At 47.4% G+C, this 26,234-nt stretch overlaps 2 protein-coding genes across 2 annotated transcripts in view; one reads left to right on the forward strand and one right to left on the reverse strand.

Annotated features, from left to right (window-relative positions):
- Nucleotides 1-5,253: 5,253 nt before the first annotated feature.
- Nucleotides 5,254-16,772, reverse strand: LOC121533875 (NAD-dependent protein deacylase sirtuin-5, mitochondrial). The gene is made up of 10 exons (XM_041840189.2): nucleotides 16,688-16,772; nucleotides 9,124-9,249; nucleotides 8,825-8,955; nucleotides 8,512-8,583; nucleotides 8,261-8,414; nucleotides 7,072-7,159; nucleotides 6,923-6,976; nucleotides 6,578-6,701; nucleotides 6,303-6,418; nucleotides 5,254-5,711 (listed from the first exon to the last, which is right to left on the reverse strand). Exons 2-10 carry the CDS (start codon nucleotides 9,227-9,229, stop codon nucleotides 5,639-5,641), a joined length of 918 nt encoding a protein of 305 aa, XP_041696123.1. The 5' UTR covers nucleotides 9,230-9,249; nucleotides 16,688-16,772; the 3' UTR covers nucleotides 5,254-5,638.
- The window catches only part of LOC121533873 (phosphatase and actin regulator 1), a 64,602-nt gene continuing 52,826 nt past the window's right edge, over nucleotides 14,459-26,234 (forward strand). Inside the window, exon 1 of the mRNA XM_041840186.2 lies at nucleotides 14,459-14,784. Within this exon, the coding sequence (XP_041696120.1) occupies nucleotides 14,673-14,784 (112 nt within the window). The 5' untranslated portion in view covers nucleotides 14,459-14,672. The remainder of the gene's footprint in view (nucleotides 14,785-26,234) is intronic.

Genomic DNA, 26,234 nt, shown 5'->3' on the forward strand with positions numbered 1-26,234 from the left:
ATCAATTAATTTCCTTTTGTTCTAAAACAGTTGTAGCTCCTAAAATGTCAGATTTGTCCACTGATAAGCACCTAAATTGGAAAGCAGTGGCTGTAAAATAAAATGCTGTACATGACGTCATGGCTCAGGGTCTCAGCTTTACAGCACTGAATGGGATTCAACTGACTGCGTTCTGAAGGTGAGCACCAGTCAAATAAGATGCCCCCATCCCTCCCATAATTGGGTTACTTTCGCACGTTTTGTTGTCTGAGAGAGGGGAATGTTGTAACTCAAGTGGACTCAATGTGTTCTGAAAGATGAGACTTTGAGGATTATAAGTATTTGATGTCCAAATGTGCACTTCACATTTCCATATCATAAAACTCATGTAATTTACACTATCAACGTTTACGATTGCTATGTTTGATGTATAGTTACAAGGATGACATGCGTCATTCCCTGAGTTGTTCTTCACAGAATGAACCCATGTTTGTCATTTTGTGAAAGAAAATAAGCTGTGGAACATGCACCTGAAGGCACTCATGACTCCATTCTATGCGCACCAAAATTACAATCTGTTTCTCTGAATTGCCATGTGAAAGCCTAACACTAAGATCCTATTTTATATCATGTTGGCAATAGAACAAGCTTCCAAATGACGCCCACCTGACCCAGATTGTGATGTATAATGGACCGTTTTTGGATTGAGTAAACCACAAATTAAATCAAATCGCATTTCATTTGTCACATGCTTGGTTGTCACGATCGTCTGAAGGAGCGGACCAATACGCAGCGCGTGGAGTGAACATGATGACTTTATTTAATTAAAGCAACCACGAAAAAACAACAAATGACGATACGTGAAGTCCTCTGTGACACCGACAGAACATACAACACTGGAACAGGAACAAAAACCCACAAACAAACAGTGAAACACAACAGTATAAATATGGCTCCCAATCAGAGATAACGAGCCGACAGCTGACACTCGTTACCTCCGATTGGGAGTCAATGACCAAACATAGAAACAAACAACCTAGACTAACCAACATAGAAATACACCCAAGTCCCAACAAAACAACATACACTCTAGCTCACATACACAAGTCCTAGAGCCAGAGTGTCACAGTACCCCCCCCTAAAGGTGCGAACTCCGGGCGCACCAGCCCACAGTCTAGGGGAGGGTCTGGGTGGGCGTCTGTCTATGGTGGCGGCTCAGGCACTGGTCGTGGTCCCCACCCCACCATAGTCACTACCCGCTTGTGTAACCTCCTCCACATGACCACCCCCCAACTAAACCCCACAGGATTAAGGGGCAGCCCTGGACTAAGAGGCATCACCGGACTCAGGGGCAGCACCGGACTAAGGGGCAGCACCGGGCTAAGGGGCAGCACCGGGCTAAGGGGCAGCACCGGACTAAGGGGCAGCACCGGGCTAAGGGGCAGCACCGGACTAAGGGGCAGCACCGGACTAAGGGGCAGCACCGGACTAAGGGGCAGCACCGGGCTAAGGGGCAGCACCGGACTAAGGGGCAGTACCGGACTAAGGGGCAGTACCGGACTAAGGGGCAGTACCAGGCTGAATGGCGGATACTGGCTGGACGGCTCTGGTGGCTCCCGGCTGGTCGGCTCTGGCGGATCCCGGCTGGACGGCTCTGGCGGATCCCGGCTGGGACGGCTCTGGCGGATCCCGGCTGGACGGCTCTGGCGGATCCCGGCTGGACGGCTCTGGCGGGTCCCGGCTGGGCGGCTCTGGCGGGTCCCGGCTGGACGGCACTGGCGGGTCCCGGCTGGACGGCTCTGGCGGGTCCCGGCTGGACGACTCTGGCGGATCCCGGCTGGACGGCTCTGGCGGATCCCGGCTGGACGGCTCTGGCGGATCCCGGCTGGACGGCTCTGGCGGATCCCGGCTGGACGGCTCTGGCGGATCCCGGCTGGACGGCTCTGGCGGATCCCGGCTGGACGGCTCTGGCGGATCCCGGCTGGACGGCTCTGGCGGATCCCGGCTGGGCGGCTCTGGCGGATCCCGGCTGGACGGCTCTGGCGGATCCCGGCTGGACGGCTCTGGCGGATCCCGGCTGGACGGCTCTGGCGGATCCCGGCTGGACGGCTCTGGCGGGTCCCGGCTGGACGGCTCTGGCGGGTCCCGGCTGGACGACTCTGGCGGATCCCGGCTGGACGGCTCTGGCGGATCCCGGCTGGACGGTTCTGGCGGATCCCGGCTGGACGGCTCTGGCGGATCCCGGCTGGACGGCTCTGGCGGATCCCGGCTGGACGGCTCTGGCGGATCCTGGCTGGACGGCTCTGGCGGATCCTGGCTGGACGGCTCATGGCTGGCTGACGGATCCTGGCTGGACGGCTCTGGCAGATCCTGGCTGGACGGCTCTGGCGGATCCTGGCTGGACGGCTCTGGCGGATCCTGGCTGGACGGCTCTGGCGGATCCTGGCTGGACGGCTCTGGCGGATCCTGGCTGGACGGCTCTGGCGGATCCTGGCTGGACGGCTCTGGCGGATCCTGGCTGGACGGCTCTGGCGGATCCTGGCTGGACGGCTCATGGCTGGCTGACGGATCCTGGCTGAACGGCTCTGGCAGATCCTGGCTGGACGGCTCTGGCGGATCCTGGCTGGACGGCTCTGGCGGATCCTGGCTGGACGGCTCTGGCGGATCCTGGCTGGACGGCTCTGGCGGATCCTGGCTGGACGGCTCTGGCGGATCCTGGCTGGACGGCTCTGGCGGATCCTGGCTGGACGGCTCATGGCTGGCTAACGGATCTGGCTGCTCATGGCTGGCTGACGGATCTGGCTGCTCATGGCTGGCTGACGGATCTGGCTGCTCATGGCTGGCTGACGGATCTGGCTGCTCATGGCTGGCTGACGGGTCTGGCTGCTCATGGCTGGCTGGTGGTGCTGGCTGGGCGGCTAGCGGTGGAGGCGGACCCCAGCCTCGGATTGCAGTCATCACCTCCAGCAGGGCGGCTCCCATCCGCATGAGCCGCTCCTGCCCGTCACGAACCCGAGCCTCCAGTCCAGCATAGGCTGCGTCGGCTCCTGCTGATTCCATAGCAGGTGTATGATTCTGTCTGGCGGAAGGCTCTAGCGGCTCCGGTCTGGCGGACGGCTCTGAAGGAACAGGCCGGGCTGGGCTGGTGACGCACCCCGTAGGATACGTGCTTGGAGCAGGAACAGGCCGGTCCGTACCGGGAACACACACCACTGGCCTTAACTGGGGATCAGGAACGGGCCGGACCGGACTGGTAACACACTTCAGTCTCTCATGCCGTGCGACAACAACTTCCCTCCCTCTACTCGCCAATGGCTCCCGTAATCCGATAGCCTTCTCTCCACATCTCCCTGTGGCAGCCTCCTGCTGCCCAGGCGCCCAAGCCATGTGCCCCCCCCCAAAAAAAATTTGGGTAGTACTCCCGGGCTTCCAGCCTTGCCTCCGTGCTGCCTCCTCATATCGCCTCCTCTCGGCTTTAGCTGCCTCCAGCTCTTCACGAGGGAGGCGATATTCTCCCGGTTGTGCCCAAGGACCCTTACCATCCAGTATCTCCTCCCATGTCCATGAATCCTTTATGGGTGGATATAAATCCTGTGTAGGTGGATCCTGTTGCCGCTTGACACGCTGCTTGGTCCTTTTATGGTGGGTTTTTCTGTCCACGATCGTCTGAAGGAGCGGACCAATACGCAGCGCGTGGAGTGAACATGATGACTTTATTTAATTAAAGCAACCACGAAAAAACAACAAATGACGATACGTGAAGTCCTCTGTGACACCGACAGAACATACAACACTGGAACAGGAACAAAAACCCACAAACAAACAGTGAAACACAACAGTATAAATATGGCTCCCAATCAGAGATAACGAGCCGACAGCTGACACTCGTTACCTCCGATTGGGAGTCAATGACCAAACATAGAAACAAACAACCTAGACTAACCAACATAGAAATACACCCAAGTCCCAACAAAACAACATACACTCTAGCTCACATACACAAGTCCTAGAGCCAGAGTGTCACATTGGTAAACAACAGGTGTAGACTAACAGTGAAATGCTTACTTACGGCCCTTCCCAACAACCCCCCAAATAATAGAAAAATAGAAGAAGAATAACACAAGGAATAAATACACGAGTAACGATAACTTGGCTGTATACACGGGGTACCGGTACCGAGTAGATGTACAGGGGTACGAGGTAATTGAGGTAGATACAGTATGTATACTGAACAAAAATATAAACGCAACATGCAACAATTTCTAAGATTTTACTGAGTTACAGTTCGTATAAGTAAATCAGTCAATTGAAATAAATTCATTAGGCCTTAATCTATGGATTTCACATGACTGGGAATACAGATACGCATCTGTTGGTCACAGATACCTTTAAAAAAAAGATATGGGCGTGGATCAGAAAACCAGTCAGGATCTGGTGTGACCACCATTTGCCTCATGCGGCGAGACACATCTCTTTCACATAGAGTTAATCAGGCTGTTCATTGTGGCCTGTGGAATGTTGTCCCACTCTGCAATGGCTGTGTGAAGTTGCAGAATATTGGCGGGAACTGGAACCCGCTATTGTACACTTTGATCCAGAACATCCCAAACATGCTCAATGGGTGACATGTCTGGTGAGTATGCAGGCCATGGAAGAACTGAGACATTTTCAGCTTCCAGGAACTGTGTACAGATCCTTGCGACATGGGGCCATGCATTATTATGCTGAAACATGAGGTGATGGCAGCAGATAAATGGCATGACAATGGGCCTCAGGATCTCATTCAAATTGCCATCGATAAAATTTCAATTGTGTACGTTGTCCATTGCTTATTGCTGCCCTTACCATAACCCCATCTGCACCATGGGGCGCTCTGTACACAACGTTGACATCAGCAAACTTCTCGCCCACACGGAGCCATATATGTGGCCTGTGGTTGTGAGGCCAGTTGGATGTACTACCAAATTCTCTTAAACAACGTTGGAGGCAGCTTATGTAGAGAAATTAACATTAAATTCTATGGCAACTGCTCTTAAACACTTGTCCCCCAATCCCCCCAAAACACGTGTAAATATTGGACTATAAATTGTTCTTATCTTTATTCTTATCTTGTATTATTTCTTATTGTTGTCGAAAAGGTACCTGCAAGTAAGCATTTTGTTGGACGATGTATACCATGTGTATTCTGTACATATGACTAATAAAACTTGAAACTTGAATCTTGAAACAGACACATAAAGTCCGAACTAGAGAGGGACCAGGCTTCAGAACAACTCAAACTTACCATAAGAGTTTTTAATGTATTACCAGGTAGGTTATTGAGAACACATTATATTTTACAAAATATATAGCAGGTTCTCCAAACCCAACAGGAGTGAATCAGGCTTTTCTCCGGCTCTGTAGAGACCATAGAAATAGATAGAGGACTCTAGTGCCCAAAAGCCTGTTTTAGCATGGGCAGCGCCATTAAGGGCTTCCACCATTTTAATGTAGTCAAATGGGCAGGAATTCCTATGGGTTGGGAGCAATCAGCCAATGACAGAGCATTGTCTTCTTCAAATTGGGTGCTCTGGTTTGTAAATGGCTTTACCATCGCCATCTAGTGGCCACAACAAATGAATGACAAGATTTGTCAGGGAATTTTAGGGTTGTTGCCTCTTCAGTTGTCTTCAGTCTCATGACGTGCCAGTGCAGGGGGCAGGGTGGTCCCACAGGGGCCGTGGAAGTGGAACCTAATACACAGACATACAGGTGTTAAAGGATGTTTTATAGCACAGACAGACAGACAGACAGACAGACAGACAGACAGACAGCCAGCCAGACAGACAGACAGACAGACAGACAGACAGACAGACAGACAGACAGACAGAGAGAGAGAGAGAGACAGACAGACAAAGAGAGAGAGAGAGAGAGCGAGAGAGAGAGAGAGAGACAGATAGACAGACAGACAGACAAAGAGAGAGAAAGCGAGAGAGAGAGAGAGAGAGAGAGAGACAGACAGAGCGACAGACAGACAGACAGACAGACAGACAGACAGACAGACAGACAGAGAGAGAGAGAGAGAGAGAGAGAGACAGACAGACAGACAGACAGACAGACAGACAGACAGACAGACAGACAGACAGACAGACAGACCCGAACATCGGCCATGCGCAGTAGATCATCTGCTGGGTATCGATGAAGGTGGCGATTCAACATGTAGAATCATTGTGAAATTAATAGAAAATGATGTTCGGTGGTCAGAGGCGATAGGACAGCCATACGTCTGCCCAGTCTGTTTTCCCCTATAGGGTGTCATAGGGGCTACATCATGTGTGACTCACTTGAAGCGCATGGTAGCTGGTGTTTCCGCCATGTTAAATTCAGCTACAGGCATGCCTCTAGCCGCCACCTGTGGAGCAAACATGGCTGCTGGGTACACTATGGAGGACGTACCTACCTACAACACAAGAGAAAGACACACATATCATTTTGTGTTTACTTTTCTTTCAAACGTTGTAGAGAAATCTCTGTAGGGTCTCTCAAATAAAATCACACATGACAATTACACAAAGAAAGACAGAAGACACACAAAAGACAGACAGACACACTCCCTCACCACTAGGCAGAGGTCACAGCGGTCTAGTTCCTCTTCAACACGAGTCAGGATGTCTGAGTCCAAAGTCTCCCCAAACCAGACCACATCAGGCCTGAGCAGACCACTACAGCCACCCTGCTCACACCTGGTAAGGTACAGACACACACACACACACACACACACACGCACACACACACACGCACACATTATCAAGATCACTTCATCCTGTCCCCTACACGGGGATCTACAACAATTCATATGATTGTGATCTACTGCCATCTAAAGGTGAAGATATGAACAAACTCAAGTCAATCAACCTTACATTTCTAAACTCTTATAAACAAAATGGAACCAAGTATGTCACACCTGGGTAGGTGATGAGGAAGGATCTGAGCATTACTGGTGTTTGGGTCTGGAGCACTAGAGAGAAAGACAAAGAGAGAGAGACGGCCATAATAAATAAATATTGTTACCAAGAAGTTGCTGACCTGACTGTGACTGTGACTGTGACTTACCCTCTGCCCTCCAGGGCAGCACAGATGGGGCTCTTGTGGCTGACCGCAACATTACCACAGCTCAAACAGCTGGTTTTAAACAGACTGCCTGTGGTCACACACACACACACACACACACACACACAAGGAGGAAGAGAGAAGGAAGAGAGGAAGGATTAGAAGAGAGAAGAGAGTGACAGTAGACAATGATAACATGACAACTCTAACAGCAATTTGTGGTTACAGAGACTGACAGATGAGGAGAGGAGAAGGATTAGAAGAGAGAAGAGAGAGATATAACAGTAAACAAAGAACAAGGGAACCAGACACTGATAAGAGTAACCATACGCCATATACAGACAAGTCATACTCCCGAGTGGCGCAGTGGTCTAAGGCACTGCATTGCAGTGCTAGCTGTGCCACTAGAGATCCTGGTTCGAATCCAGGCTCTGTCGTAGCCGGCCGCGACCGGGAGACCCATGGGGCGGCGCGCAATTGGCCTAGCGTCGTCCAGGGTAGGGGAGGGAATGGTCGGCAGGGATGTAGCTCAGTTGGTAGAGCATGGCGTTTGCAACGCCAGGGTTGTGGGTTCGTTTCCCACAGGGGGTATAAAAAAATTATGTATGCACTAACTGTAAGTCGCTCTGGATAAGAGCGTCTGCTAAATGACGTAAATGTAAGTCTAGTACCCAGATCTAGCTAACTACTGAGGTTAGTACCCAGATTGAGGGAAATGCATGTTTTTAGATTAGGCAAATAATCAATTTCTACAAAAATAGAATTGCTTTCACATCTCTAAATTGTCTTCATCAGGCTTATCTAAGTTGATAACATTGTGTAGAGATTGTTTTGAAGTCTGTGAAAGCTTATATGGTATATCTACAGCCTAGACTACTACCCAGGATGATGTGACTATCAAACAATGGAATGACACTAGCCTTCAACAATATTCTCTAAAGACACACTTTAATAACATGAGCGCCCCAATAATCACTACTAGCTAGTCAGACACAGGTTTGCATCCCAAATGGCACCCTATTCCCCATCACCTGTAGGGCTCTGGTCAAAAGTAGTGCACGTCATGGAGAATAGGGTGCCATTTAGGACGCAGCCCCAGTGACAGTGACATTGTAATATTATTGTGGCTCTACTAGCTAGCTAGTCGGGACAGTGAAAGTCAGTCTGAGTGACATTTCCGTGGTTACAAGACCGTGTATCTCCAGGACGTTGGTGGATCCGGCGCGGTAGTGCAGCTCGTCGATGTTCTCTGTGATGACGGTGACACGGCGTCCCTGTCTCTGCAGCCGCGCCTCACACTCTGCTATGGCCAAATGGGCCGGGTTGGGCCTCTTCCTCAGCATCACCTGATATGTCATGTATTCATTTTTGTATACATGTATTGTTGTACTTTCACTTATACTATTGTATTTTTAACATGTTCAGTAAATGTCATTTATTCACCTCCCTCCGGTAGTGGTAGAACTCCCAAACCCTGGACGGGTTCTGACTGAATGCACCAGGGGTGGCCAGGTCCTGATGTGGGGAAAGAGAGTAAGAAGAACATGAGGTAGAATAACAGAGTGAGGGAGGAGAAAATGGGGGGAAGGAGAAGGAGGAGGGAGAAACAAGGGAAGAAAGAGAGAGAGGGGGCGGGAGCAGAGGGGGAGGAAGGGAGAGGGAGAAACAGGGGAAGAAAGAGATGGCCCTGGTCAAAAGTAGTGCACTATAACGGGAATAGGGTGCCATTTGGGATGCAACCTTGGGGTGTGTTTACCTGGGCTTGCCATTTCCTCCAGAAGCCTCCCTCTCTGAAGGTTGGGACCCCACTCTCTGCACTCAACCCTGATCCCGTCAAGATGGCCACGTGTTTGGCTTTAGAGAACACGTCCCTAAACGCTGCCAGGTCTGAAAATGCACACAAACAAAGAAAGCAGGCAGAGAGACAGACAGACAGACACAGCATCAGTTAACCCAGGAACTAAATGGGATGTATGATTTCACTGTGTGTGTGCGTGTGTGTGTGCGTGCGTGTGCGTGTGTGTGCATGTGCTTGCGTGTGTGTACTAGTCCTACCTGAGCTGTGTCTGGCCATATCCTGTCTGCCCTGGGTCCGGGGCTCTTTGAGACGGGCACACAGCTGAGAGGTGATGCCTCTACTGGTGCACTGACGTACAATCATCAGGGTTAACTAACTCTGGGCTGGAACAGACAGGAGGAGAGAATACACACATGAAACACACATTTAATTTAATTTGAAATTGTATTAAAAAAGAACACAGGAAGAGAGAATATACATATATGAAACACACATTAAGAAGTAATGGGTCACCAGAATACCTGTAGCCCACTGATCAAATCAAATGTTATTTGTCACATGCGCCGAATACAACAGGTGTAGACCTTACAGTGAAATGCTTACTTACAAGCCCTTAACCAACAATTCAGTTTTAAGAAAGAATACCAAAAAAAATAAGAAATAAAAGTAACAAATAATTAAAGAGCAACAGTAAAATAACAGTAGCGAGGCTATATACAGGGGGTACCGGTACCGAGTCAATGTGCGGGGGCACCGGTTAATCGAGGTAATTGAGGTAATATGTACATGTATGTAGAGTTATTAAAGTGACTATGCATAGATAATAAACAGAGAGTAGCAGCAGCGTAAAGGGGGGTGTCAATGCCAATAGTCTGGGTAGCCATTTCATTAGATGTTCAGGAGTCTTATGGCTTGGGGGTAGAAGCTGTTTAGAAGCCTCTTGGACCTAGACTTGGCGCTCCGGTACAGCTTGCCGTGCGGTAGCAGAGAGAACAGTCTATGACTAGGGTGGCTGGAGTCTTTGACCATTTTTAGGACCTTCCTCTGACACCGCCTGGTATAGAGGTCCTGGATGGCAGGAAGTTTGGCCCCAGTTGACACAGCAAAGGAGTGAACTTAATTCAATTTTGATCAAAAAACATTATTTATCTCAGAGGGACAATTACTTTGGGCACGTGACTAGAACTTCCTCATAATTCAATATAACAGATGGGTTGTTTAACAAATCACCACACTGAGTATAGCTAGCTTGGTATCAACTGAAAGGGGAACTGTAGCTGGATATCTTGCTTGCTACTGTACTTTGCAATGATGATGACATGCTCAGATCTCTCTGTCTAGGCAAAGGTTCAATATTCACAGCAAGTTAGCTAGCTAGCTGGCTATCAGATTTTGTTTGACCCTTGTGCATTTAAGGATGTAAGTGACACGTTTGTTATTCATGCAACTTGCAAACAAAGGTTTCTTGAGCTCTGAAGATGACAGCTATCTAGTATCCAATGCAACTCAAGCACGGGGCTGCGTTCAGCATAGCCGCGAGAAGTAGGGGTACTGAGGGTGCTGCAGCACTCCCTGATGAATCTAAATATAATTTTTAATTTAAAAAAGAAATGACATGTTAAAAAACAAAATAAAAATAGTGAACTAGGCCTTTATTATTCATGTATGAGGAAATGGTGCTGTTCTGAACGACCAGTTGAAAAACGGGGTGGGATTGGATTGTGCACCGCTGCCCTTTAAATGCATCACTCATAGCTTCAAACCACACCATGCCACACCCACCAAGCAAAATGTACCTCAAAGTCTGCTCAAGAATGTTGAAAACCGTTTTGGGGAAATGTGTTGTTCAGTACAAACCGTCATGCAACGTAGTTACATAGCAAACATTCAACTGAACGCACCCTTGAGTTCATCTAAAGGCTAGCTAGCTAGCTAACCTGGTTGCTGTTAGTGTTCAAATATCCTAACGTAGCAGGCGTAAAAAGATGCCTGAGTGGAGTCCCCACATCCGTTTTTCAGGGGACACGGAAGTTAGGTTGAAAAGAATGTATCCCTGAAAACCGGAAACATCCACTTTCTGCCAACTGCACGGAGAGCATGGACATTTCCTTGTTTCGCATATCCAAAAAAGCATTGCCATATAACATCTATATGCCCTAATTAAAATATCATTAACTTTCAGATAGATTTAATAAGACACACTTTGCATTTTGAATTTCGCTGTAACCTGGACTCAGGTATAGACGTAACATAGTAAATCTGTCTCCCTCCATTAGTATTATTTGTTACGTTTCAATTGGTATGTACTAATTTGTGGATGTCCATCATCCATTTCATATATGTTACGAATTACAAATCGTATGATATGTTACGAGTTTCAATTCGTACAATATGTTACGAATTCCATTTTGTTGTGGCTAATGTTAGCTAGGTGGCTAACGTTAGCTAGGCTAGGGTTAGAGTTTAAGGTTAAGATTAGGAGTTAGGTTAAAGGGTTAAAATTAGGGTTAGAGGAACGGTTAGCTAACATGGTAAGCAGTTGCAACGTAGCTAAAAAGTAGTAAGTAGTTGTAAAGTTACTCATTAGCTAAAATGCTAAAGTTGTCCATGATGAGATTCAAACACACAACCATCTGCCTCTAACCTTAGAAAGCTCTTTGCCACCTTCTCCTCCCTGCTGAATCCCCCCCCCCCCCTCTCCCTCTCTGTGGATGACTTCGTCAACCATTTTGAAAAGAAGTTTGACGACATCCGATCCTTGCGCCCATCAACCTGCCCGCTTGACCCTATCCCCTCCTCTCTTCTCCAGACCATCTCCGGTGACCTTCTCCCTTACCTCACCTCGCTCATCAACTCATCCTTGACCGCTGGCTATGTCCCTTCCGTCTTCAAGAGAGCGAGAGTTGCACCCCTTCTCAAAAAACCAACACTCGATCCCTCTGATGTCAACAACTACAGACCAGTATCCTTTCTTTCTTTTCTCTCCAAAACTCTTGAGCGTGCCGTCTTTAGCCAACTCTCTTGCTATCTCTCTCAGAATGACCTTCTTGATCCAAACCAATCAGGTTTCAAGACTGGTCATTCAACTGAGACTGCTCTTCTCTGTGTCACGGAGGCTCTCCGCACTGCTAAAGCTAAATCTCTCTCCTCTGCTCTTGTCCTTTTAGACCTGTCTGCTGCCTTTGATACTTTGAACCATCAGATCCTCCTCTCCACCCTCTCCGTGTTGGGCATCTCCGGCGCGGCTCACTCTTGGATTGCGTCCTACCTGACCGGTCGCTCCTACCAAGTGGCGTGGCAAGAATCTGTCTCCGCACCACGTGCTCTCACCTCTGGTGTCCCCCAGGGCTCAGTTCTAGGCCCTCTCCTATTCTCGCTATACACCAAGTCACTTGGCTCTGTCATATCCTCACATGGCCTCTCCTATCATTGCTAAGCAGTCGACACACAACTAATCTTCTCCTTTCCCCCTTCTGATAACCAGGTGGCGAATAGCATCTCTGCATGTCTGGCAGACATATCAGTGTGGATGACGGATCACCACCTCAAGCTGAACCTCGGCAAGACGGAGCTGCTCTTCCTCCCGGGGAAGGACTGCCCGTTCCATGATCTCGCCATCACGGTTGACAACTCCGTTGTGTCCTCCTCCCAGGGTGCGAAGAGCCTTGGCGTGACCCTGGACAACACCCTGTCGTTCTCCGCTAACATCAAGGCGGTGACCCGATCCTGTAGGTTCATGCTCTACAACATTCGGAGAGTACGACCCTGCCTTACACAGGAAGCGGCACAGGTCCTAATCCAGGCACCTGTCATCTCCCGTCTGGATTACTGCAACTCGCTGTTGGCTGGGCACCCTGCCTGTGCCATTAAACACCTATAACTCATCCAGAATGCCGCAGCCCGTCTGGTGTTCAACCTTCCCAAGTTCTCTCACGTCACCCCGCTCCTCCGCACACTCCACTGGCTTCCAGTTGAAGCTCGCATCTGCTACAAGACCATGGTGCTTGCCTACGGAGCTGTGAGGGGAACGGCACCTCCGTACCTTCAGGCTCTGATCAGTCCCTACACCCAAACGAGGGCATTGCGTTCATCCACCTCTGGCCTGCTGGCCGCCCTACCTCTGCGGAAGAACAGTTCCCGCTCAGCCCAGTCAAAACTGTTCGCTGCTCTGGCACCCCAATGTTGGAACAAGCTCCCTCACGACGCCAGGACAGCGGAGTCACTCACCACCTTCCGGAGACACTTGAAACCCCACCTCTTTAAGGAATACCTGGGATAGGATAAAGTAATCATTCTACCCCCCCTTACCCCACCCCAAAGAAAGAAAAAAAAAACATATTGTAAAGTGGTTATCCCACTGGCTATAAGGTGAATGCACCAATTTGTAAATCGCTCTGGATAAGAGCGTCTGCTAAATGACGTAAATGTAAATGTTAGACATTCAAGTTATACTCCCAACCACTCTCCTTTCTTTTAAGTAAGTAAGTAACCTTCGGTCTTATGTAACCATACCAAATGTAACATATGATACTGATTTCAGTGTCCGGGATTTACGTTTACCAAACATAACATATGATACTAATTTTCATTTTTAGCTTTAGCCACCTATTTCATTTTTCTGTATTTATTTATCTTTATTTGTATTTATTTGTATTATTTTTACTGCTCTAGGATTACTATTATTGCTTGGATAACCTTATTTACTATTATGTATTGATTTATTTTTAATTCTTTATGCTGTGCGCACTGCACAGAACACTGGAAGTGTTATCACTGAATTATCACTGTAAATTATTGTAATGTTTGTTTATGTTTCAATTAATCCCATAAGGGATGGGCACGAAAAATTAAATCTTGTTCATTCAGTCATTAATTTACTATGTTAAGTCTAGTCTATGAGACCAGGCTGGAATTTATCCATGTCCTTACCCTGTTTAGGCTGTATATGTAAGCGGTGTGGTGTGTTGTGTATTGTGATTGGAAAGTGCTATTGGTTGACGCTGTTGTTTTTTTCATTCGCTTGACAGAATTTGATTACGCGAATTTAAATGTTTGAGATGAACAAATCAGGTGACAAATGGAGAAACGCGCTGTAAATGACAATGAATTAGTGCTTGCATGTCAGCGCCACTTCTGGTTCCATTCTGTTCATTCTATCATTCGATCATCCACTAGATGGCCTGAGCTTGCTTCCTAAAAGAGAGCTTTCAGATGGCATGGTGGTGGTGCATGTAGATTGGCATTTGCTTACAGATCACTTGACAACTATTAGAAACCCCTGCCATGAAGGCTATGGAATCCAACATAAAACGCCATAATGAAGAAGACAGATTGTCTAGACATCTAACTCCCATAGTGTAATAGAGGAAGGTTTGGTACCTGAGAGTAAGGGCCAGACAGTCTCAGGATATCATCCCCAATTATACTGATTTACACTCTGATGATGTATTATCACAATAGCAAATATGTGTTATTCTGTGCTACTGCAGACAGGGAAAGTGTGTGTGTGTGTGTGTGTGTGTGTGTGTGTGTGTATGTATTCCCCTTTATCTTTTCAGAAAGGAGGCGGGACTTCTTCTAATCGAATGTCACTGCTCATCTCGTGCCACTGGAGGTGGTTCGCCCATCTCTCTCTCTCTCTCTCTCTCGCTCTCTCGTGCTCTCTCTCCCTCTCTCTCTTCCCGTCACCTCCGTTTCTCATCGACTGCCCCACCTACACCGCATGAGCGGTGGCGGCGCCGAGTGTCTTCTCGCTCAGTTCCGCCGGTTGCCCGTGGACAGACATTGCCCGACCGAGGACACCTAAATGGCGGAGTTACCGGAGGATGAGATAGACCGTCGGCCGATCCGGAGAGTCCGGTCAAAGAGCGATACGCCCTACATCACCGAGGCGCGTCTCTCTCTCCACCTGGAGACAGGTAGGTGAAACGCGCGCACACGCACTGTCTGACTCGTGGACCCAGCGGTTGGCTAGATGTGGGGTTCGCCGTTCGACTCATTGTGTTACAGACAGTAGCTCAAGGAGATGCGTATCATGGAAAACTGTGATGTATTTTTCTTTCCATTTGCCAATTGTATGCTATCAAATCGAGAGGATTGTGTTATAACATACTATCGGTGACGTTATAGCCTGCCTGTGTTCAGAGCAGCGCTATGGCTTGATGGGAATGTGATAACTATACACACAGTGACTCATTCATGCATTGTATATATCAGGCAGCTGAGCGAATATAACCTTATATTTGGATTGGTTTCCCACGTATAGGCTATATTTAAGATGACATTATAGGCCTATATTATGAAGAGGATTTTCAAAATAATGTCAATTAAATTATTTTCCAATGAAAGGGTCTGTTATCTTGCACTGTTGTAGATGAGGCTCTAACCAACTGGCCATGCATCTTAAATCTAAACCCAATATTCTGCAGCTGGATCCATTATTGTTTTTTGTTAGATAGTGTGACTGTGAGGCTTCTAGCTGGTTTGCAGATGTCCAAATGTCAAAGCAGAGTGAATGACTCGACTCACTTGCATGAATGCAGCTAGACTTGTTCTAGAATCTAGGCTACATTCTCACTGTGACTGACCAGATCCAATTTTAGAGGTTGCTTCTGTTTTGGGGGTTTTGTGACCAACCGATAGTAGCCTATTCTGCATATATGAAAATGTATGCACTCACTAACTGTAAGTCGCTCTGGATAAGAGCGTCTGCTAAAATGACTAAAATGTAAATCTACAATAGCCAACAGCCTGTAGGCTACTCGCGTCACGCGCAGGAGCTGTCCTCTCTGTCATGGTGCTGAAACTGAAACTGCCACAGTTCCAAATCACGCGACAGACAGCGGACCCCAATTGATTAGTACGGATGTTATTTTCCACACATCAGATTATTCACGTCAGACAGATATTAATAATATATGGGGACCTGTACTCGTAAGGTTTGTGGATGTGTGTCAAACGACTCTCCCTATCCTACGTTATAAATCCCGGTCACGTGGTGTGCAGTGAGCGTATATTCTCCATATCGGACAGATGCCAACTCTCGGTGGAGGAAACCACACATGGCATGCTATTATTCTGCTCTACCAGGCACAGTTTTCTTAGTCAGGTATTTTCCTAGTGTTCAGTTTATTTGCTGAATTTATTCGGTATTCCATTATGGATTATCATTGATTTGGGAGTTAGGTTAAATACGTTTATATAAATTGCTTTAATGTAGCCTAAATTTGCCGTGAATGGATTATTCTAGTTGACACAGATTAAAGGTATAGTAGCCTGCAACAGTACAGCAGTCTATGTAGTCAGTCACGCATGGCTCCATCTGTGCTCCAGGATACTCTGTACATGGAATCACCCACATGCTCTTCTCTTAAACAGAGTTCTTACCCACCCCCTCATAGTCTCACAGACAGTGCTCCCACTAACCCGCCTCTCAGAATAAGGCGACCTCACAGAGAGTTAACACACACAGGGAACTTTATTGTCAAACAGCAGTAATGATCATGGAAATGGTCTGAAAGGGTACAGAGAATGAGAGATAATGAATATACATGGATGCAACAAATACACCAGAATAACTACATATAATAACATGGATATAAACAGTGCAATTGTGCAAAGGAATGGAATAGATTATTGAAAGCAATAGTACAACAGTGATAGTGATAAATAGAACGAAGGACTGTATGAAATAAACAAACATGTTATCTGAAATGTAACATACATAACCCAGTAGTAACCAAACAGGGAAAAATAATAACAACTACTAACAAATAATAAACAAACGCAAATCCCAGCCATAACAACAATAACACTACTCACGTTCAACCACGCACTCCATGCGCATACTGCCGCAAATCCACCTCTGATCTGCACTGAAAGCAACCGCCAGCGGGACAAGGTCTTATTTCTAGCGTTACAGGAGCATGCATCGGGCCTGGCTAGCCAGTGCAGGAACAGCTAGTTTTTTTCAGCCAATCAGAGTGTGCATGATCAGCTCATGCACAGAGTGTGGGCTGAGTGGGCACAAGCTGATGGGCTGAGACCATGGGCTTTGCACTGAGCAATATCTCCTCACGTAAGGAGAGCTAGGGTGCGTTCCTAAATTCAATCTAGAGCAGTGGTATTCAAAGTCGGGGTCGCGACCGCTAGTGGGGTCGCTAAAATAGTACTGATTCTTGTATGGGACGATATACAAACGTTTTTGAGAAAGATAATTTGAAACATGCAGTTTTATTGAGTAAATGTATTTTTTCCTTTTCTTTTCATTTTGATAAGAGAGGAAAATGCAATGAAATGAAAGTTATTTGTTTATGTAAAAATCTCAATTTACAGATTTTAAGGTTGTGTCATTAGATTTGGGGTGGGGTGGGGTCGCAATAAATGATTGGTGAAAAAAATCAGGTACTAATGTGTGACATCACAGTTCAGAGATTGTCACAGCCAAACGAGTGTCTCTCTTCTGTCACATGTCTTGCTGCCAGACTGTACACATCAATATTATATCCTTCAGTTTGGCAATGAGGATTACAATCTATATCACTCTCTTTTTCTTTATCTTCTTAACCTCTGCTCATCCTCCCCTTCCTCACATTCTAAATGTTCTGTTCTGGATTGGCATTCTAAATGTTCTGTTCTGGGTTGGCATTCTAATGTTCTGTTCTGGATTGACATTCTAAATGTTCTGTCCTGGATTGACCTTCTAATGTTCTGTTCTGGACTGGCATTCCAAATGTTCTGTTCTGGACTAACATTCTAAATGTTCTGTTCTGGCTTGACATTCTAAATGTTCTGTTCTGGGTTGGCATTCTAATGTTCTGTTCTGGTTTGACATTCTAAATGTTCTGTTCTGGATTGACATTCTAAATGTTCTGATCTGGAATGACATTCTAAATGTTCTGTTCTGGATTGGCATTCTAAATGTTCTGTTCTGGATTGGCATTCTAAATGTTCTGTTCGGGATTGGCATTCTAAATGTTCTGTTCTGGATTGACATTCTAAATGTTCTGTTCTGGATTGACATTCTAATGTTCTGGATTGGCATTCTAAATGTTCTGTTCTGGATTGACATTCTAAATGTTCTGTTATGGATTGGCATTCTAATGTTCTGTTCTGGCTTGACATTCTAAATGTTCTGTTCTGGATTGACCTTCTAATGTTCTGTTCTGGACTGGCATTCCAAATGTTCTGTTCTGGACTAACATTCTAAATGTTCTGTTCTGCCTTGACATTCTAAATGTTCTGTTCTGGGTTGGCATTCTAATGTTCTGTTCTGGTTTGACATTCTAAATGTTCTGTTCTGGATTGACATTCTAAATGTTCTGTTCTGGGTTGACATTCTAAATGTTCTGATCTGGAATGACATTCTAAATGTTCTGTTCTGGATTGGCATTCTAAATGTTCTGTTCTGGATTGGCATTCTAAATGTTCTGTTCTGGATTGACATTCTAAATGTTCTGTTCTGGATTGACATTCTAATGTTCTGGATTGACATTCTAATGTTCTGGATTGGCATTCTAAATGTTCTGTTCTGGATTGACATTCTAAATGTTCTGTTCTGGTTTGACCATCTAGTGTTCTGGATTGACATTCTAAATGTTCTGTTCTGGGTTGGCATTCTAAAATTCTGTTCTGGCTTGACATTCTAAATGTTATGTTCTGGATTGGCATTCTAAATGTTATGTTCTGGATTGGCATTCTAAATGTTCTGTTCTGGATTGACATTCTAATATTCTGTTAAGGACTGGCATTCGAAAAGTTCTGTTCTGGGTTGGCATTTTAATGTTCTGTTCTGGCTTGATATTCTAAATGTTCTGTTCTGGGTTGGCATTCTAATGTTCTGTTCTGGTTTGACATTCTAAATGTTCTGTTCTGGATTGACATTCTAAATGTTCTGATCTGGATTGACATTCTAAATGTTCTGTTCTGGATTCACATTCTAAATGTTCTGTTCTGGCTTGACATTCTAAATGTTCTGTTCTGGTTTGACATTCCTCTGCTGAATGTTCCCGTGTTCCTTCCTTCCTCCACCCACCCAGACTGATTCTGAGAGCAGCTGTGTGTGTGTGTGTGTGTGTGTGTTTACGTGTGTGTGTGTGTGTGTATGTGCGCGTGCGTGTGTGTGTGTGCGTGCACTCTCCAGCAATTGTAAATCAGGTAATCTGGGTGAGGGCTTAGTGCTGTTCTGTTCACAAAGACCAAGATCTCCCCAATGCATTCATTACCTTGCTCTGCTCTTCTCTGCACCCAGCCAAAACAGACAGCCCACTGAGACCACCCTGAATGGGAGAGATGGTACAGAGAGGGAGAAGGGGGAGAGAGAGAGAGAGAGAGAGAGAGAGAGAGAGAGAGAGAGAGAGAGAGAGAGAGAGAGAGAGAGAGAGAGAGAGAGAGAACCAAGGACTGATCACCCCAATCCACAAAAGTGGAGACAAATTTGACCCCAATAACTACCGTGGGATATGCGTCAACAGCAACCTTGGGAAAATCCTCTGCATTATCATTAACAGCAGACTAGTTCATTTCCTCAGTGAAAACAATGTACTGAGCAAATGTCAAATTGGATTTTTACCAAATTACCGTACGACAGACCACGTATTCACCCTGCACACCCTAATTGACAAACAAACAAACCAAAACAAAGGCAAAGTCTTCTCACGAGCTTCAATGCCATACAACAATCCTTCAGTAGCCTTCAACTGCTCTTAAACACTAGTAAAACTAAATGCATGCTTTTCAATCGAACGCTGCTAGCACCCGCCCACCCGACTAGAATCACCACTCTCGACGGGTCTGACCTAGAGTATGTGGACAACTACAAATATCTAGGTGTCTGGTTAGACTGTAAACTCAACTTCCAGACTCACATAAAGAATCTCCAATCCAAAGTTAAATCTAGAATCGGCTTCCTATTTCGCAACAAAGCCTCCTTCACTCATGCTGCCAAACATGCCCTCGTAAAACTGACTATCCTACCGATCCTTGACTTCGGCGATGTCATTTACAAAATAGCCTCCAACACTCTACTCAGCAAATTGGATGTAGTCTATCACAGTGCCATCCGTTTTGTCTCCAAAGCCCCATACACTACCCACCACTGTGACCTGTACGCTCTTGTTGGCTGGTCCTCACTACATGTTCGTCGTCAAACCCACTGGCTCCAGGCCATCTATAAATCACTGCTAGGCAAATCCCCGCCTTATCTTAGCTCATTGGTCACCATAGCAGCACCCACCCGTAGTCTGCTCTCCAGCAGGTATATCTCTCTGGTCATTCCCAAAGCCAACACCTCCTTTGGCCGCCATTCCTTCCAGTTCTCTGCTGCCAATGACTGGAACGAATTGCAAAAATCTCTGAAGCTGGAGACTCTTATCTCCCTCAATAACTTTAAGCATCAGTTGTCAGAGCACCTTACCGATCACTGCACCTGTACACAGCCCATCTGAAATTAGCCCACCCAACTACCTCATCCCTATATTGTTATTTATTTTGCTCTTTTGCACCCCAGTATCTCTATTTGCACATAATCTCTTGCACATCTAGCATTCCAGTGTTAATACTATTGTAATTATTCTGCACTATAGCCTATTTATTGCCTTACCTCCATAACTTGCTACATTTGCACACACTGTATATATATTTTCTGTTGTATTTCTGACTTTATGTTTTTTTTTACCCCATATGTAACTCTGTGTTGTTTTTATTGCACTACTTTGCTTTATCTTGGCCAGGTCGCAGTTGTAAATGAGAACCTGTTCTCAACTGGCTTACCTGGTTAAATAAAGGTAAAAAAAAAAAAAAAAAAAAAAATATGCTTTGTTGATTTCAAAAACGCCTTTGACTCAATTTGGCATGAGGGTCTGCTATACAAATTGATGGAAAGTGGGGTTGGGGGAAAAACATACGACATTATAAAATCCATGTACACAAACAACAAGTGTGCGGTTAAAATTGGCAAAAAACACACACATTTCTTTCCACAGGGCCGTGGGGTGAGACAGGGATGCAGTTTAAGCTCCACCCTCTTCAACATATATATCAACGAATTGGCGAGGGCACTAGAAAAGTCTGCAGCACCCGGCCTCACCCTACTAGAATCTGAAGTCAAATGTCTACTGTTTGCTGATGATCTGGTGCTTGTCAGAACGCTGAGTGTGGATGTGGTGCAGGGAATCAAGCGCAGGAACAAGGGTGTTCGTCAACAGACTTTAGTAATCCAAAATAGTAACTCCAAACAGGTGAATAGCCAACCCAACCGGGAGGCATGAACAAATTACGCACACACACAACAGTGCGTAAAAAACAAGAAAAGGCGCACGCAGTGCGGACTCTCGACACAAACAACACGAGCGAGAAAAACAACGACCAGGATGGTAGTATTCCCCTGTGAGGGGGGAAGGTCTGTAACAAAGTCCACCGAGAGGTGGGACCAGGGTCGTTGTGGAACGGGCAGGGGTTGTAGCTTACCCCTGGGCAAATGTCTGGGCGCCTTACACTGTGCACACACCGAACAGGAGGAGACATAAACCCTCACATCCCTGGCTAACGTTGGCCACCAGTACTTAGTGCTAAGGCAGTGAACTGTCCGGCCGATACCTGGATGTCCAGAGGAGGGGGACGTATGAGCCCAATAAATGAGGCGATCACGTACCTCGAGGGGAACGTACGTCCGACCCACTGGACACTGTGGAGGACTTGGGTCGGTGCGTAACGCCGCTCGATCTCTGCATCGACCTCCCATACCACCGGTGCCACCAGACAAGACTTTGGTAGTATGGGAGTGGGCTCAACGGACCTCTCCTCCGTGTCATACCGCCGAGACAGGGCATCTGCCTTCCCGTTCTGGGACCCAGGGATGTAAGTGATTTTAAACACAAACCGGGCTAGAAACATAGTCCAGCGGGCCTGGCGAGGATTCAGTCTCCTAGCTGCCCGGATGTACTCCAGGTTACGGTGGTCCGTCAAAATGAGGAAAGGGTGTTGAGCCCCCTCAAGCCAATGCCTCCACACCTTTAGGGCCTGTACCACGGCTAACAGCTCCCTGTCCCCTACGTCATAATTCCGCTCCGCCGGACTGAGCTTCTTAGAATAAAAGGCACAGGGGCGGAGCTTAGGTGGTGTGCCAGACCGTTGTGAGAGGACGGCCCCAATACCGGCCTCGGGCGCGTCTACCTCTACCTGGAATGGTAAAGCGGGATCCGGATGCGCCAACACCGGCGCCGAGGTAAACAGGTCCTTCAGTCTCCCAAAGCCCTGTCCGCCTCAGCAGACCACCGCAAGCGCACCGGACCCCCCTTCAACAGAGACGTTATGGGAGCTGCCACCTGTCCAAAACCCCCGAATAAACCTCCGGTAATAATTCGCAAAACCCAAGAACTGTTGCACCTCTTTCACAGTGGTTGGGGTTTGCCAATTACGCACAGCTGACACCCGGTCAACCTCCATCTTCACCCCTGACGCAGACAACTGATAACCCAAAAAGGAGACCGACTTCTGAAAGAACAGAAATTTCTCTGCCTTGACATATAGGTCATGCTCCAACAGTCTCCTCAACACTCGGCGCACCAGGGCTACATGCTCAGCTCGGGTAGAACTGTACACCAGAATATCTTCTATGTACACGACTACTCCCTGCCCCTGCATGTCCCGGAAAATCTCATCTACAAAGGATTGGAAGACTGAGGGAGCATTCATTAACCCATATGGCATGACGAGATACTCGTAATGACTGGAGGTCGTGCTAAATGCTGTCTTCCATTCATCGCCCTCTCTAATGCGCACTAAGCTATATGCGCTCCTGAGATCCAATTTTGTGAAGAACTGAGCACCGTGTAATGACTCCGTCATAGTCGCAATCAGAGGAAGTGGATAACTGTACTTCACCGTAATCTGATTGAGACCGCGGTAATCAATACACGGGCGCAAACCTCCATCTTTTTTCTTCACAAAAAAGAAGCTTGAGGAAGCGGGTGAAGTGGAGGCCCGTATGTATCCCTGTCTCAGAGACTCGGCGATGTAAGTTTCCATCGCCTTCCTCTCCTCTTGAGACAAGGGATACACATGGCTCCGTGGGAGGGCTGTTCCTGACTGGAGATCTATCGCACAATCCCCCCGTCTATGAGGCGGCAGCTGCGCCGCCCTAATCTTACTAAACACCAGTTTCAAATCCTCATACTCGGGGGGAATATGCAGTGCTGGCATTAGATTCGGACTTTCCACCGAGGTCGCCCCTATGGAAACACCCAGACACAGCCCCTCACACTGAGCAGACCACCCTTTAAGAGCTTTCTCTCGCCACGAAATAGTAGGGTCATGGGTAATCAACCAGGGAAGCCCCAGCACCACCGGATACGCAGGAGAGTCAATCAGATAGAGCTGAATCGTCTCCTCATGACCCCCCTGCGTCACCATCTTAAGGGGGCGCTGTGACCTCCCTAATCAACCCAGATCCTAACGGACGGCTATCTAGGGCATGTACAGGGAAAGGCTTATCAACGGGAAGGAGAGGAATCCCTAACTCTACACAGAACTGGCGATCTACAAAATTCCCAGCTGCGCCTGAATCTACTAGCGCCTTATGCTGGGAACGAGGTGCAACCTGTGGAAAACAAACAGGCAAGGTTATGTGAACGACAGAAAGCTCTGGGTAAGTAGGGCGCCTACTCACCTGGGAGGACTCCCCAATGCGTGGCCTGCCTTCACCTCCACCGGGGGACCTTCCCCAACACCTAGCCGCGGTGTGCCCTCCACGGCCACAGTTGGTGCAGGGAACGGCCCCCCTCGGGTTCCTACTCCTCCGTTCTCTAGCGCCAGCACCTCCGAGCTCCATAGGGCTCGGCTCGGAGGTGCCGGAAGGTGGAATGGGAAACCACCACCCGGGACGTCCACGGGTGGCGAGCAGGGTGTCCAGCCGAATGGCCATGTCGACCAGTTGGTCAAACGACAACGTGGTATCCCTGCACGCCAACTCTCTCTGGACGTCCTCCCGGAGGCTGCAGCGGAAGTGGTCTATGAGGGCCCGCTCATTCCACCCTGCATCTGCCGCTAGAGTCCGGAACTCCAAAGCAAAATCCTGTGCGCTCCTCATCCCCTGTCGGAGGTAGAACAGACGCTCCCCCGCCGCCTTCCCTTCTGGTGGATGGTCAAACACGGCACGGAAGCAGCGGGAGAACTCCGCATAGGTAATAGTAGCGGCGTCTATTCTCCTCCATTCGGCGTTGGCCCACTCCAACGCCTTGCCGGTGAGACAGGAGATGAGGGGCGGAGACGCCTCGTGTCCCGAGGGCGCCGGGTGTACGGTGGCGAGGTAGAGCTCCACTTGCAGCAGGAACCCTTGACACCCGGCAGCGGAGCCGTCGTACGCCCTCGGGAGCGAGAGCCGAATCCCGCTGGGTTCCGGAAGGGGGACAGGAGGACTGACCGATGGGGATGGTCCGGTAGGTGGGGGCGTGGGTATTCCGCTGCTTTCCCATCGGTGGAGAGTGTTCATCACCCGATCCAGGGCGTGACCGATCTGGTTGATCCTGTCCTCCTGCCCACGAAGACGGTCCTCCATAATGTCCGTTGGCGCGGTTGCTCCTGCTGATTCCATGGGTTGATGTGTGATTCTGTCAGAACGCTGAGTGTGGATGTGGTGCAGGGAATCAAGCGCAGGAACAAGGGTGTTCGTCAACAGACTTTAGTAATCCAAAATAGTAACTCCAAACAGGTGAATAGCCAACCCAACCGGGAGGCATGAACAAATTACGCACACACACAACAGTGCGTAAAAAACAAGAAAAGGCGCACGCAGTGCGGACTCTCGACACAAACAACACGAGCGAGAAAACCCATCAACAGCAACAGCTGACATAACAATCACACATAACACCTGACCCAACACACGATAACTAAATAGGAAACAAAATCAAACACTAACAAGGGACAGGTGTACAAACAGACAAAACCAAACAAACATGAAACATCGAACGGTGGCAGCTAGTACTCCGGGGACGACGACCGCCGAAGCCTGCCCGAACAAGGAGGAGGAGCAGCCTCGGCCGAAACCGTGACAGTGCTTCTGTCACCAACCAAGGAGGGCCTACAGCAGCACCTAGATCTTCTGCACAGATTCTCAGTAAGACAAAAATAATGGTGTTCCAAAAAAGGTCAATTTGCCAGGACCACAAATACAAATTCCATCTAGACACCGTTGCCCTAGAGCACACAAAAAACTATACATACCTCGGCCTAAACATCAGCGCCACAGGTAACTTCCACAAAGCTGTGAACGATCTGAGAGACAAGGCAAGAAGGGCCTTCTATGCTATCAAAAGGAACATAACAGTTGACATACCAATTAGGATCTGGCTAAAAATACTTGAATCAGTTATAGAACCCATTGCCCTTTATGGTTGTGAGGTCTGGGGTCCGCTCACCAACCAAGAAGTCACAAAATGGGACAAACACCAAATTGAGACTCTGCATGCAGAATTCTGCAAAAATATCCTCCATGTACAACGTAAAACACCAAATAATGCATGCAGAGCAGAATTAGGCCAATACCCGCTAATAATCAAAATCCAGAAAAGAGCCGTTAAATTCTATAACCACTTAAAAGGAAGCGATTTCCAAACCTTCCATAACAAAACCTACAGAGAGATAAACTTGGAGAAGAGTCCCCTAAGTAAGCTGGTCCTGGGGCTCTGTACAAACACAAACAGACCCCACAGAGCCCCAGGACAACAACAACAACAACAACACAATTAGACCCAACCAAATCATGAGAAAACTAAAAGAGAATTACTTGACACATTGGAAAGAACAAACAAAAAAACAGAGCGAACTAGAATGCTATTTGGCCCTAAACAGAGAGTACACAGTGGCAGAATACCTGACCACTGTGACTGACCCAAACTTAAGGAACGCTTTGACTATGTACAGACTCAGTGAGCATAGCCTTGCTATTGAGAAAGGCCGCCGTAGGCAGACCTGGCTCTCAAGAGAAGACAGGCTATGTGCACACTGCCCACAAAATGCGGTGGAAACTGAGCAGCACTTCCTAACCTCCTGCCAAATGTATGACCATATTAGAGACACATATTTCCCTCCGATTACAGTGATCCACAAAGAATTTGAAAACAAACCCAATTTTGATAAACTCCCTTATCTACTGGGTGAAAAACCACAGTGTGCCATCACAGCTGCAATATTTGTGACCTGTTGCCACAAGAAAAGGGCAACCAGTGAAGAACAAACACCATTGTAAATACAACCCATATTTATGTTTATTTATTTTCCCATTTGTACTTTAACTATTTGAACATTGTTACAACACTGTATATATACATAATATGACATTTGAAATGTCTTTATTCCTTTGGATCTTCTG

The sequence above is a fragment of the Coregonus clupeaformis genome, chromosome 20 (genome assembly GCF_020615455.1).
Source record: "Coregonus clupeaformis isolate EN_2021a chromosome 20, ASM2061545v1, whole genome shotgun sequence".
Classification (NCBI taxonomy): Eukaryota; Metazoa; Chordata; class Actinopteri; order Salmoniformes; family Salmonidae; genus Coregonus; species Coregonus clupeaformis.